The sequence below is a fragment of the Lissotriton helveticus genome, chromosome 4_1 (genome assembly GCF_964261635.1).
Source record: "Lissotriton helveticus chromosome 4_1, aLisHel1.1, whole genome shotgun sequence".
NCBI lineage: Eukaryota > Metazoa > Chordata > Amphibia > Caudata > Salamandridae > Lissotriton > Lissotriton helveticus.
The window spans coordinates 254,736,280-254,752,127 of NC_136063.1; the positions used below are offsets into that span (position 1 = coordinate 254,736,280).

Consider the following 15,848-nt stretch of genomic DNA (forward strand, 5'->3'; position numbering starts at 1 on the left):
GATTGAACCTTTGGCCCTTAACATCCGGACCCATGACCGGGTGTAGGTCTGGCGGTGGCAAGAATCTCAGGAGGACCGAATCGCCTTGTACGCTGATGATGTCCTCTTGCACCTCGCTGATCCAACCTAGTCCGGGCCGAGATGTCTGCAGATCCGCCACTCCTTCCAGCGAGCATCTGGGTTATGCCTTTAACCACTCAAATCCACAGTGGTGCCCCTTCATGTCTCTAGGGACTGTTTCGACTGGCAGGCAACCATGCCCATACGAAGATTATCCTTTAAATACCTTGGTATCTGGGTGGTGCTTCTCCCAGAATTGACCTGTTCTCTAAATGTTGGTTCACTTCTCCGACGCACGAAAGATGACTTATGTTGTTGGCAAAAACTTCCACTCCACCCTCTCAGGAGTGTCGCCCTCTTCAAAATGATGGTTCTCCCCCACCACTTATATGTTCTCCAAAATCTCCCAATCCACCTTCCTCGCAGCCGGTTTCGCGATCTACATGGGGTGATTACCAACTTCCTTTGGGGGGGGGCTCAAGAGCAGGCCTGGCTCTCACGAATTGCCAACGAACTAAATATGATGGAGGAATGGGAATGGGTATGACAAATCCCTGTATCTCGCTACCTGTCTCCTGACAATACATGATTGGTTTAACGGGGTGTGGTTGGACCCAGCATGTCGTCTCAAACTGGGACGTCTAGGATTCTCTCAGGCTCAAGCTATGTTGTATGGAGCCCTGATCCCTCAGGCCCTGCCAGCAGTCACTCGTACAGCTTTCCTAGCATAACGATCTGCATTGAGACACATCCACTGGGACAACAGACTCACATTACAAAGTCCATTATGGCATGGCACTTGGCTGAGAGAATTGGGACTTTGACGGGCTTTCAATCATGGGACCTAATACGCATCACCTATTTAGGAGACATCTGGAAAGGAGAACACTTGTCCTCCTTTCAGGACTTACAACGCGCATACTCCTTACAATCTACTCAATTCTTTAAATATCTCCAATTACGTCACACCCTAGCCACTCACATCCCCAACCAAAAGTCATTCCTCGAATTCAGCCCGCTAGAAGCCAAAATTCTCATGGGAGACCTAGGGAAGGGAGGGATATCCCAAATATACCGACCCCTGATAAACAATACCCCATCCACACTAGACCCACTTAGAGCCAGGTGGGAAGGTTGGGTGGGCCCTCTAGAAGATGAAGACTGGAAGAACGTTCTTATGGCCCCCAGAACACTCACTATATCTGCCAAACTTCGCCTTATACAGATATACTATCTACACTGCGCATATCTTACACCGGCACGACTGCACAAGGCTGGAATTCTCCCAGCCCGCAATGTCCACGCTGTGAAGATGAACCAGCCAACTTCTTCCTACTGGTCTGATCCTGCATGGTCATATATAAATAATAGGCTTAAATCACGGCTGAGTTGAGTGGCATACTGGGATGGGAGGTTCCCCTTAATCCTCTGGCTATTCTTCTGGGGGTGATGGAGGGTATGGACGGCTACTGAGCAGACAAGTTGTTTCTAGGAACAGCCATATTGATTGCAAAAAGGGACATTGCAAGGGCCTGGAAAGACTCAAAATCTCCCTCTATCTCGAAATGGCATAGGGGAGTTGACTGGTGTGCTGGCCAAGAAAAAGCGGTTTATGAGGCAAGAGGGTTTCCGAACAAACTTGGTCTGGTATGAGGCAAATGGACAGGATCATTGGACTGATTACTCTTAGCGCTAAGGGTGGGCCCTTTCCTTTTCCTTATCTTTTTAAGCCAACTGATGGGGAGATAAAATTTGGGTTTTTAATGAAATGTTTTACATGTCACAGTGATACAAATGTTACTTTGGTTACCTTGTTTTTACAAAATGCCAATAAAATTGGATATCAAATAAAGAAAGCATGAAGGCTTGAAGATTGGCTGACAGATGTGAATGAGAGTAGGAAGCATGATGTGCGTAGGAGCTGTGATGAGTGGGATATCAGTCAGAACTTTAAGAAGTTTCAGAAATCCTGGGGCAAACCTTTATTTAAAAAGAGGGTAGGATGCAGCTGCGGTGCACAACAGTTTGAGGCAAGAACAGACAGGGTAGCATAGGTAAAAGTGCAGATGTAGATATGATGTTTAGCACAGAGAAGGAGGGAAAGGGGGAGAAAAAAAAGTGAACGAGGCAAAGTGATAGTGAGGAAGTAGTGAATTTGCATACAATGGGATGGTGGAAATTTGCTAATAAACACAAAAAGAAGTATATGGGTGAGTAAGGAGGAGAGGGAGCATACTAAATTGCCTGGGTGCCAACAAACATAGACTCGGGAAAATCAACTTTCACAATCTGTGCCAGTACCATTTGTGTGTAGAGCCTGGGGTATAGTGTAGCACCTTATAAAGACTCTGAAAAGACAGAAAAAGAATAAAATCAAATGTGGCGTTAGACAGTGAACTGTGGTTACAGTTCATGATTACCATACGACCCATGCAGACATGGTGACATACTGTGAATGATTTACCATTGCCGGTCTCCCATTTTTACTGTTCTTTTGACTCTAAGGTGGTGGGCCAGGACAAGCCTGATCAGGCCTGTTGGCACCTCAGCAAGGGAGCATACTACAGCTATCCATACAATTTTGACATGATTGCTGCAAATGTTGGGTAGGCACCCAGTTGTCCACTGCTATGGAGGAAAGTGTGCAGGAGTTAAAGCAGAGGTGGAGGTAGGGCCTGGCAAAATAAAGCTTTTGCAAGGCCTAAACCTTCCTTTTTAGTATGTATTTGTCACCCCTAAGGTGGGCCTACAAGGCTCATAAGACAGAGTGCTTTGTATTTAACCCCTTCCATGCTGCCGTCGGCCAGCACTACCTCGCTGGTGCTGCCGTCGGCCAATGGCTGACGCGGCCCCGCCCGTTTTGCGGAAGTGCCGCACTTCCGCAAAATCGGCGGCGCAGCCAACAGGTTAAAAAGTAGGGCATGTGATTTTAGTTTTTACAAGTTCTAGCATTGAAAAACTCTTTAAATCGTTTTTCACTGGTGCAAAGCCTATCTCTCACATTGAGTAACACTGGATTACCTATTACATTTAATAAGTGATAAGGTTGGATTGGGAGCAGATTGAGTAATGCTATTTACAGCCAAGATCCATAAACAATTGCTAGAACCACCAGGAAGACCGATTGTTTCCGGTTGTGACTCCTTGATGGAACCAATTTCCAAAACCCTCTAATGGTGAAGTTGGATTTTAAGTTACAATTCTGTAAATGCTACTTTTAGAAAGTTCTCTTGTCCCTGCCATTTGTGCTTCTGTCAGTGTCGTGGTCACATGACTCTGTATAGCTCTGCTGTTGGGGTTTGTGTATTCTTTCCAGACAGTGACACAAAAGGAGCTTATGGGTGGACAGGATGGGCTATCCTGGCAGGATGACTAGGGAGGAGGTGCACCCAGCCCAACTCAAAGGGCTCTGCCTCACACTCACTCTCATAAAAAAAAATCTGACACCAAGCCTGCCTGTCTTCTTTCACCCCAGACAGTTTAGAGGATTGTCAGGGGAATTGGAAGCAGTTCCTAGAACCAGATGTGTGGGTAGGACAGGGTATGCCCCCACACAAAGGCTGCCATCAGGCATAAATATTTGGCCTCCTAAGCCGCTCTTGAAAACTCTCCTGGATCTTACTTTAACATTACAGAAGGACTGACCTGCTGCCAGAGGACTGCCCTGCTGTCTGAGAGGGAAGATTGGACCTGCCTACCTTAATCCCACGCTAACCCAGAGTGACTCCAAGGGCCCATTGACTGACCTGTGTGAGCTACAGGAAGACAACCGGTTTCTGAGGCCTCCCTGCAACTTCCCAGATGACCTGCTGCTTTGGAACCTGCCTGGACCTTCCTGAGCCATGCTGGCCTCTGCTGGTGTGAGTCCCTGATTCCTAAAAGGTGCTATCCCAGGTCCTGGAGCCTTGGCTAGCATCAGAGTGCACTCTTCTGCATGAAAAGGTGAAAATCCTGAAGTTAGGGCTCCTAGCAACTGTGAAGGGGCCTGTTCGCTCCAAGACTCTGCTGCCCACGGTGACCGTCAACATTAAGCTCTGGTGAGAACTGCTTTGTCATTGCGCTACAGTGACGGCCTGCAATGCAAGAGCTGCAGTTCATGCTACAGCAACAACAGCACGCAGTGACCGCCAATGTAAAGCCTAGGCAATGACCATTAGCAATGCCCGATTGGCTCTTCCCTCTACAGAGACAATAGCCCATGACGCTGGGCTTGCTCTTCGCGCTATAGTGACGACCAGCCGCAAAGATCTACCCATTCTCCAGTATTGGGGTATCTTTCATAGATTCACTTGCCTGAATCATTCCCCGTCGTCGGCGTGGGAGTCCCACGGTACATAAAAAAAGCAATAATTATGCACATAATAACCATAACAAAGGTAACCTAGAACCAGGAAGTAAAGTAGCCATAAGCTACTAGGAAAAAAACTTTGACATGTATGACTTGTTCAAGTCATTATATACAGTCCAAACTGCAGCCAATCAGGCGACGGCGCCCTCCAGAATGTTCTCCTCAGAGGCTGAGGCTCTCAGATTTTCTACCGCACGTCGTGTGAAGTGAGTCTCCCTGAGCTGTGCTCAATACTCTTCTATTGTTCTGGAATTTCTTCTCTTCAGGATGTCATCTTCAAATAAATCTCTCTTTAGGCCTTGTGAATCTTGTAGGAAACTCCGGCTGTTCTCTGAAAACCTCCACAAGAAGTGCATTTATTGCCTTTATCTTGATCACCAGGTGAGAGATTGCAACATAAGCAGGGCCTTCCCTCAGAAGACCCTCCGAGATAGAGAAGGGCGTCTACTTCTGTGGCTACAGAAGATTAAGGATCTGATCTGAGGTGGGAAGTATTGCCTCTGGCTCATCCATCTGCTCTAAAAGAGGATGGCTGAGGAGGATCTGTCTTCTCCTGGGGCTAAGGTGTCGCGAAAAACGCAACCCTCTAAGGGTTCTGATTTGCCTTCCACCTCAAAAAAGGCTCCTCCACCTTCAAAGAGTAAGCCTCTGCCTGCTACGCCCCCTAGAAAGACAGTGAAGTCGCTGGCGTCAAAACGACTTCCTGAGAAGGATTTACCTCAGAGTAAAATCCCGTCATCGACGGCAGCTCCTCCGTCGACGAAATCATCGTCGACACGACTTCGACGTCGACTGTTACCGTCTCGTTGCCGAGACCAAAAATGATCATGACTTCGGCGACGGCGAAGGTTAGAAAGATCTCGTCGACGGTCGCCTCATCATCGAAGACTTCATCGTCGACGGGCACCTCATCGACAAAGACTGCCTCGTCGTCGACGACCACCTCGTCGACGAAGATTGCCTCGTCGGCGAAGACTGCCTCGTCATCGAAGATTGCCTCGTCGACGGCTACTTCCTTGACACCAGCTCAATCGACGACGGTACTGTCGACGGCCCCCTCGTCGATGCTGCCATTGTCATCTTGCACAGAGTTGCAGGTGTGGTCTGCATCTACGGCCACGGCCTCCTCTGCCCCGTCTATGACAACATCTTCTTTACTGCAGAGACGTGGTTCTTCGTTGAAGACCCTCTCTCCATTGCGTATCTCACCTACCAAAGTACCTCTTAAGTTGCCAGAGCAATTACTAGACTCTGGGGAGGATGATGAGGAGTCCGAAGAGTATGACAGATTTCGTACTGCCAGGAGCCCTTCGGAATTACTTATTAAATATCAGGAGGATGACCAGGATGAAAATCCTTTCCCGGAGTCTGTAGCTCCAGCTCCTGATACAATATCGACAGCACAGATGCCTTTAGCTCTGCTAAATAATCTGCAATATATTTTGGATGATTATTATCGCAGTTTTCCTCCATCTGAATCGGCAGAGTCCATCCCATCGACACCTATGCCTCAAGTTTCTGTCGCTTCTTTAAGGTCTCCCAGACCACCTTCTCCAGTACCGTCTCATCATTCTCATGATGCTAACACCATATCGATATCAGAGGCTTTCATCTCCTTATGGAAAAGGCAACACAAAGGTTCCTTCTACCGATGGGAACTAAGAAGGATGAGTGCTTCCTCTACGATTTTAAGGATCAGCCAAAGAAACGGACCATTCCCATTATTGATTTCATTTGGAAGGAAGGATTGAAGGTCATGACAGCGCTTGCTTCTATTCCTACGGTCTTGCCTCGACTACACAAAAAATATATGGCACCAGATAACTCACCTGCATGCCTCATAGGCCAGCTGAAAGCTGACTCTGTTATTGCCCAAGCAGCACAAAGACGAGCTAGAAATCCCTCCTCTCCAATCACAGCTCCTCCACACAGGGACGGCAGACGATTGGATGCTATTGGGAAGAAGTTTTCTACCATGGCAGCGACAACCGTCCGTGCTGCTAATTCATTGTCCATATTAGGGCGATACGACAGACAGATGTGGTCGGACATCTCTCCCTACATCAACATGTTGCCGGAACCATCAAAGTCTGAGGCCTTAAAGATCTTACAAGAAGGAGAGCGTATCTCTGCTGAGATAATAGATTCGGCCATGGATGTCGCATCCACAGGATTTAGACAGCTAGCGGGTGCCGCAGTACTGCGAACGCAAGGCTGGCTGAAATCAACATCTTTACGCCAGGAGGTTCAGGCAAAGATTATCGACATGCCGTTTGATGGGGAACCACTATTTGGCCAGCATGTCGAGGAGGCCCTTCAGGCCATTAAAAAAGACACAGAGACAGCAAGATCTCTCGATACTCTTCAATTTCGCAAGCCGCCCTTTCGAGGTGCTAAAGGATGTGGATCTTTTTCTAATAGAGGAGGCTACAACCAACAAAGGTCATACCAGTCCTTTCAAGGCAATCAGAGATATCAGTCCCAAACACAACAGTCATACGGACAGCAAAATAAAAGAAAGCCCTCCTACAGTGGATGGGATTCAGCTAAAAAGCAATGAGAACTGCCACCTGCCACCACTTCCACCGCTCTCCCCTTACAAAGTTGGAGGAAGAATCTTCCAATTTTACTAGAGCTGGTCCGCTATCACATCAGACAAGTGGGTCCTGGACATCGTGGCCAGAGGCCATGTTCTAGAGTTCATAAACTCTCCTCCCAAGGGCCCACCTCCTGCTCATCTCAAGGAGATCTTTTCCCAAATAAATTTGATGATTCGAAAGGGAGCGATCGAAAGGGTCCCTCATTTACAAAGAGAACAGGATTTTATTCTTGATTTTTCCTGATAATGAAAAAGTCGGGAGAATGGAGCCCCATCTTCGACCTTTGCTCCCTCAACAAATACTTGAAGAAATTATCCTTCTGGATGTTAACGCTTCAAGAAATCCTTCAGCTCCTCTCGGCGGGGATCACATGTCCACCCTCGACCTCCAAGACGCCTATTTCCATGTGACAATCCTACCCAGACACAGAAAAATCTTGCGGTTTAGAGTGGCTGGCAGGGACTTTTAGTTCAAAGTCCTTCCGTTCAGACTACGTTCAGCACCCCGTGTATTTACCAAGATTCGGGCTCCAGTGGCCGCTCACCTTCGTCTGGAAGGGATTCAAATCTTTCTATACCTGAATGACTGCCTTATCAAGGCAAATTCTTTTTGAACCGCAAGCGCACATATTCAAAGATGTCTGTCACTTTTCCAATCCCTATGTCTCTCCATCAACCTCGACAAGTCTCATCTTGTTCCATCACAAACAAACACCTTCTTGGGAGCCACATTAGACACTCAGCTTACCCAGGCATTTGTCTCAAACGAAAGACAACAAAAAATCTGCAATCTAGCCTGCCTTTTGCAATCAAAAAGGTGTGTTTCAGTCCGGCTGTTCAAGTCTTTTTTATAGATGATCTCTTCCTGCATCCCTTTGATACCCAACTGCCTTCTCAGAATGAGGCCACTGCAAGAGAACCTCAACCACCAATGGTTGCAGATTTCGGGGTCGTTCGACGACATCATTCGCATCACTCCTCGGATGCAAGAAGACTTACTATGGTGGACTCTAAGAAAGAACGTGAAAGAAGGGTGTGCATTGCTGGTAGAAGTTCCAAATTTCACCATCACCACATATGCATTCCTCGAGGGATGGGGGGCACATCTTCAAGGGATGACGGTCAACTGCAAGTGGATCATCCAGCAAAGGATGTGGCATATCAACCTTCTAGAATTACGAGCCATCTTTTTAGCCCTAAAGTCCTTTGGAACCATCATCCTGGGAGCTTCAGTACTAATTCGGACAGACAACACTACAAGTATGCACTACTTGAACAAACAAGGAGGAACAAAGTCTGCCCTACTCTCTCTTCAATCCCAAGAAATCTGGAAACTGGGCGATACGACACAGAATCAGCCTATCAGCGATCCATGTCCCGGGAGTCTCCAATGTCCTAGCGGATTCCCTCAGCAGATCGACAATGTTCAATCACGAGTGGGAGTTACATCAACCAACGTTGAATCAGGTCTTTCTGGAGTAGGGTCGTCCTGACCTGGACCTGTTTGCGACCAATCAGAACCGCAAATGCCCATTCTTGGCAAGTTGGCTTCCCCACAAGGGATCACGGGGGAATGCGTTTCCGATAAATTGGTCGCAGATATATGCCTACGCCTTTCCTCCGATACCTTTGGTTTCCACAGTTCTCTGGGAGATGAAGAGAGAGCCTTGTTGCCTAATTCTCATCGATCCCAGATGGCCTCGCCAGTTCTGGTTCACCGAACTTCTCCTTCTCTCAGAATGCGATCCCATTCAGTTTCGACCAATACCAATCCTTCTATCCATCCAGAACGTACAGATCTGCCACCCGGACCCTGCCTCTCTCAGATTAGCAGCCTGGCGCCAGAACACCTTGAATTCGCACATCTGAACAATCCTACGGATTGTTATGAAGTGTTAGCCAACGCTTGAGTGCCTGCCACTGTTAAAACGTACAGGCTTAAATGGAAGAGATTTTGCATATGGTGTCAATCTGCCAATATTCATCCAATTCATGCAAAACCGGAACGTTCTTTTTACACTTGGCCAGATAAGGCCTGTCCCATTCTACGTTGAAAGTATTTTTAGCAGCTATATCAAGGTTTTGGCAAGACGGGTCCTATTCAACTAGGATCATTCAGCAGTTCTTCAAAGGATTATTTCGGATGTTTCCGGCTATCCGGCGCCCATCTCCATCCTGGCATCTTAAGGTGGTGCTTGCACAACTCATGCGGCACCCCTTTGAGCCTATTCATAAAGTGGATTTGAAATTTCTATCATGGAAAGTGTCTCTGCTATTGGCTTTAACATCAGCTAGGAGAGTCAGTGACATTCAAGCTTTTACTGTTAATCCACCTTTTCTTCAATTCACCTCGAACTCAGTAGTTCTACGCACTAACCCCAGTTTTCTGCCTAAAGTACCTTCGGACTTCCATCTCAACGAGCCTATCATTTAAAAAACTTTCTTTCCTAATCCTCAATCACATGCGGAAAGAACTTTGCAATTCCTTGACATTTATTTGTGTCCTATGGAAGGATGCGGCAGGGACATTCAGTGTCCAAGCAGACTATAGCTCGTTGGATTTCTGCCGCAATTTGCCTCTGCTATCAGCAAGCAGGAAGACCATTGCAAACAACTCCAAGAGCACATTGTACAAGAGCAATCCCTTCTTCTACTGCTCTCTTTGCAGGTGTGCCTCTTCATTAAATTTGCAGAGCTGCAACTTGGCCCAGCAGACACACTTTTACCAAGCACTACTGTTTGGATGCTGCCAGTGATGCAGATACGTCTGTTGGACAAGCGGTTCTCCGTAATCTTTTTAAATAGGATGAGCCTCTGTTGTACCCTCCTCCTCTGTACTGTTTTCTCAGACGCATTTCAGACATGATTATCATATATCATAGCACTGCCCTGTGTGTATATATACATATATTTATGCATAGTATAGCATTCTAGGTATGTTATTGCATAATATCTTTTGTACATATGTTTATGTTACAAATAGCGTCTTACGAGCATTATTGGCGTACTGCTTTCTACTCCGATTCAGGCATGTGAATCTATGAAAGATACCCCAATACTGGAGAAGAACAATAGTTACTTACCTGTAATCTGTGGTTCTCCAGTATTGGTATCTTTCATAGATTCGCATGCAACCCACCTCCCCTCAGAGGCTGGTTTATGCTCCTATCACTTGGTTCACTGTTGTGCGAGAACATCTGAGAGCCTCAGCCTCTGAGGAGAACATTCTGGAGGGTGCTGTCACCTGAATGGCTGCAGTTTGGACTGTATATAATGACTTGGACAAGTCATACATATGGAAGTTTTTTTCCTTTTAGTTTATGGCTACTTTACTTCCTGGTTCTAGGTTACCTATGTTATGGTTATTATATGCATAATTATTGCTTTTTTTATGTACCGTGGGACTCCCACTCCGACGACTGGGAATGATTCAGGCACGTGAATCTATGAAAGATACCAATACTGGAGAACCACAGATTACAGGTAAGCAAATATTGTTCTTCCTCATGGCCTCCTCCACAGCAAACAGAACTCTTTGCACCAGACTCAGAAAGAAACTCTTCAGAGGAACTAACCTGGTCCCTGTATCCAACCCATGCTCCTTCTCGGTTGGCCTTAATTTGGGACTTTACCCTGGTCTAGCACAACTAGATGAGCGAGAGTGGCACTTTGTTCTTTTATGTTGTACTTTTCCCTAGAACTTTAAAATTGAATATCTCTAGTTCTGATGATTGGATTTTTGTCATTCTGGAATCATTTTATTTAAATGTACTCTATTTTTCTAAGTTGGCTGGGGATTCTTCTTGTGTTGCATTTTCACTTTATTACTGTTTGGGTGCTAAGTAAATACGTAACAAATTTTACACTTTATAAGTTAAGCCTAATGGTTTGTGCCAAGGTGCCAGTGGATTAAGCACAGTCTAATTTAGTCACTTTTATGACACAGCCTGACAAGGATTGTAGTTGTTGACTGAGTGGGGCTTCCTCCCTCCTTAACCAATAACTCAGTTTCTTATAGGTACAGTTTTAGAGGCGTGAGATGAGGACAGCGATGTCCACCTTATTGAAAATGAAGGACAAATTGCATTTGGTTGAACATGACTTGGTGCAGGATGTGGGGTTAGATTTGATTAAGATGGATAAGCTGGGCTTGGAAAAGTTTAAGGAACGGTGTTGTAGAATGGCCATGTTTTGAACGCAATTGTTACCAAGGAGATTGTGGGGAGAGGTTAGGAACGCGACATACAATACAATACTAAGAAACAACATGGGATAAAGTTCCAAAACAAAGTAATAGTTTTACTTACTCTGCCTGTGCAAGGTCCCTACACTTAGCAAGCCTTATTAATTCTGAGGTTATTGGGTTGAATAGTTGTCGATTTTCAAGAAAAGATAATTGTGTCTTATCAAAATCCTGAGGTGCATTTTTGGACTATCATGTCCCGATTTGGATTTGAACCTTCTTAGAAAATCGGAGACAACATAGAAAATAGCTGGTACATTTATGAAGCAAAAAATATGTTTTACTCTTCGGGCAGCTATATACTGCCCACCTGAAACATCTTTAATCTATCCAACATCAGTAGTCATTTTGCATGGAGAGATACGTGAGGACTACTAATTCTAGGTTTGCTATGTATTTAATTGTATATGTGTTGTAGTGCATTCAGACATAGAAACCCCTCATCCTGTCCATGGATTGGATCAATGTCTGCTTAGTGCACATTGGCTTGGAGAGGCCGCGATCAGATGAGTCAGTGGTAGAAGCCGCTAAGCCATTCATTGCCACTTCATCTCAAGGAATGATACACAACTGCTCAGTTTCATACAGCCAAACTCTGAGTGAAACTCTACGGAAATGGGGAATCACAGAGAAACTGGATGCAGAATTACCAATTTATCTGGCCATTCCTCATTTCTCAAGTGAACCTCTGGGCGTTGTCCTGTAATCCTTCATCGTTCTGGTTCTCCAGTGTCGGGTAATCTGGGGCGAATTTAACAGGGAGTAAAATGCAGTTAGTATGTAATTCCCAGTAAGCAAAAACTAACATAATTATCATGCGTAAACAATAAGTCTTTCCAGTAACTATCATTTTTTAAAATGATCATCAACATCCTCTGAAAGTGCAGATGCAAAAATATTTTCCAAAAATGAAATTGAAATATCAGTGAAATGCACCTTCATGTTGAAGCGCTTTATAAAGTGCTCTTCTAAGGAGAAAAGACACAGGTGGGATATGTGGATATTCTCATTTCTATGTCGTGTACGGATTGATGTTAACTTTTCATTACTTTCTGTCTTCAGGCCTTTCAACTTGTGCTCCCCACAGAAGTGAAGCCTGACAGCAGCTGCGCCAAGAGGTCTCAGACAACTGGACATTTAGTGATCAGCATGCCAAAGGTATGTAGTGTCTCTTTGAGAGGCGGCCTTTTAAATGTCTGATTCATCTGTGAGCAGTCCCCGAGAAGCATGTTCAAGTCAGGCAAAGAACATCTTATTAGCTAATGGAGCGCAGGCCGCTGTTCTCCCGTCAGGGAACATTTCTTCAGCATAAACAGAAGGTGGTTCTGACACAATAATCATTGCAGGGTGCATGGAAGTGCTCTCAGCTCTTCAGTGCCTGCTGTCGCTCAGCAGAGAGCATGCTGGAGGGAATGCTGGCCAGGCATTACAATAAGAGATGCCAGGCTTTAAAGACAAACTGCAGCAGAGTACTCTGCCCTATAATGGGACGGTTTCTTTATAGGTGCCCTACAATAGGGGATCCAAGGTGCCCTACAATAGGGGATCCAAGGTGCCCTACACTTGAGAATCTCTGACCTGGAAGCGTTGGTCTTGCGAATAAAAAATAACCTGTGCTCACACAGTACTGCTCAACTGCTCAGTGACTTTCTTCACTACTAGAATATTTGTCCTGCATTTCTTAATACTGCATGCACAAGGTAATGAAAAGTGTAATATGTTTACCGAAACCGTAGGTCAGCATTTTTATAGTCAAGGCGCTTTTTTGTTTTGTTAATAACTTTTGCGCCATATGATGGATCTTCACAAAACTTTCCAAAAAAAGGACATTCACTTCAGCTCTTTCCTTTAAAGTTTCGGGGTGATCTGTCAAACGGGGGCCAAGATAAAAAGGGGCAAGCATATTTTCCGATACATTTTCCATAGAATGCGTAAGGCATTGCTACTGCAAAAACTGGTGAACGTAATGACACCACATTTGGCAGGAACCTAGATCTTGGTTCACAGATTGTGATTTTGTGTAAATCCATTCATTAATTTTGGAAAAATTAAAGTTTAAAAATATTAGTATATCTTGACAGTTGGGTGTGCAAGAGTCTTGTGGGGGGTGCCAAATGAAAAATAGAGCATTCTGATTGGCCCAGGGAGCTTTTTTTTCCCTTGGGCCTATTCGCTCCTGCGGGAGTCAGACTCCTTTGGGAGTGAGCGAACTGATTTGCTGCCAGCAACATTAGATGAATATTGCTCGCAGCCAGTACAGGACTCGGGGACTGAAGGCCATCTGTTAGAGCACATTTCCCCATAGAGACACTTTAATACATTTGGCACTTAGTCCCCTATCGTGAAGTGAAATAAAATGGTGTAATGGGGCGGCAAGGAAGGGCTACACTGCACCTCTTGGCCCCATGGGAGGAACCCAGAGGGATCCCCCTCATCAGTCAGACAAAACACCAAGCTATTTTCAGCCCGGGGCCCTCATCCTCTGGAACCTAAAGTATTTTTTAAGGGAAGGGGGTTCATGCGATCTCCCTCTCCGAGCCTTAAAATAGCCCTGGGGACACCGTTTTTCAGGGCCGTCATTTTGAACAAAAGGCAGTGGGAGCTGCACAGCCTCCCTCCCAGAGCCTATTTTGGCCCCAAGGACCCCATCCTCCAGTACTGGTTCACTTGTTGTGTGCCAGGAAACCAACACCCAGGGCACAGCAGTTTCTCTTCCAGGGGATCCTCATCAATAGTCATAAGCATTAGAATATTCCCGCCCATGCGCGGGACCCCGGAAACAATATATTATATGTGCCCCATATATATATAGACATATATATATAAATATATATATATATATATAAAAATAAGCAATTGCAGCCAAATAAAACAATAGAGCTGGAATATGCAGTGAAGAATTTCCACAATACAGTGTATTTTGCATTAGAAACATGAGAAACAACACCAATGCTTGTTTAGAAACTGTTTTAATGCTTAGAAAACAGTAGAAATTCTCATAACACACTGTAAGCATATACAGCTCCCAGGCTGCATTGCAAAATCCCAGTCTAAAAAGACTGAAAAGCTAACCTGTAGCTGAATGTACTAAAACTGACGCTGTGCCTTTAAGGCACCTCAGCCCCTAGCTTCCCATCATGCCTCAGGGGTTACAGTTAGGTCAGTTGTTCTTTCCGGCTCCTTCAGGAAGGACCCTGGATACACAGCTCCACACTTTTCTGTCTTTTTCAGTCAGAAAATCTTCTAGAGAACAATTTTTTGATTTACTTTGACTTTTAACATCAGGGTCAAGTAAATAGCTGCTTAGCAGTCGATGTTTTGAGAGGTTTTCCTGTCAGGATGCCCTCATTATTTGATGATTGCCCTGCTTGTGGCCACAAGAAGGCAAGAACAGACTCTCATGAGGTCTGTATTTTATGTTTGCCAGAGGATCATGATCCTAAAGACTGTTCACATTGTAAAAATCTGTCTGACAGGACTCTTAAAGACAGAGAGAGGAACAGGCTCTTTGGTCTGGCCCAGAGATCCATGAGAGGAAGATCTACAGAGAGGAAGAGTTCAAAAAGACCCAGAACTCCCTCCAAAGACAAGTCAGAGCGTCCATCAACCTCAGCGCCGGGCTCGGCGCTGAAAAAACGACATCTGATGGACAGTTCGAGAGAAAAAGCTCCGTCGACGTCGAGACCGGCGTCGATGAGGGAGTCGTCGTCGAAGAGTTCACCGACGACGAAGAAAGACTCGCCGTCGACGAGAAGATCGGCTTCAAGATTTAAATCACCTCCGCCGTCGTCAACCAGGCGACGATCGGCGTCGAGGCACAGATCACACCCGCCGTCGTCTCAACGTCGACAGGCTTCTAAGAGTGTGACACCTCCGCCGACGTCTCCACGGAGGCGCTCGGCGTCGAGGAGCAGGAACCCCCTCGGACGCTCGCCGTCGAGGAAGGGATCGTCATCGACGGCACGTCGGTGCTCGACGTCGCATGTCAGGTCAACGTCGAGGGCATCGTCGACGACAGGACAACGTCGATTGACTTCTCCGTCGCCGACAGACCAAGGTCGGTCGACGTCGAGACCTCCGTCGACGGCAGGGCAACGCCGTTCGACGTCGAGACCTCCGTCGACGGCAGGGCAACGCCGTTCGACGTCGAGACCTCCGTCGACGGCAGAACGACGCCGTTTGACGTCGAGGGAGAAGACTCCGTCGTCGGCTCGTCACCGCCGATCGACGTCGAGGGGCCGCAGGTCAACGTCGAAGCATTCAACGTCGAAGGTGATCACTCCGTCGACTCCGCAGAGGCGTTCGACGTCGAGGGAAAGGCTTTTGAGGCGTCCTCCAACACCGGTGAGACGGAGATCTCCTTCAGTGCCTTCAACAGTCCTAGTGACACAATCTGCTTTGCTCCATTCCTCCTTAAGTGCCTCTGGTTCATCGAGGTCCTCTTCTAGAAGTAGGAGTCCTGTGCAAAAGAGTCCCCAGCGGCGGTACATCACACAGGCAAGACTCTCGCCAAGATGGTATGGTCCGTTGAGTAAATGGAAGGATTCTGGAGCAACGGAGAGACTACAAAGGTACTTGAGTCCAGTCCACAAGTCCCC

The 15,848-nt window shown here is 46.3% G+C and overlaps 1 protein-coding gene across 1 annotated transcript in view; it reads left to right on the top strand.

Annotated features, from left to right (window-relative positions):
• Positions 1–15,848, top strand: part of DNAAF11 (dynein axonemal assembly factor 11) — a 200,030-nt gene that overhangs the window by 159,067 nt on the left and 25,115 nt on the right. The window contains exon 10 of the mRNA XM_078686746.1: positions 12,313–12,408. Within this exon, the coding sequence (XP_078542872.1) occupies positions 12,313–12,408 (96 nt within the window). The remainder of the gene's footprint in view (positions 1–12,312; positions 12,409–15,848) is intronic.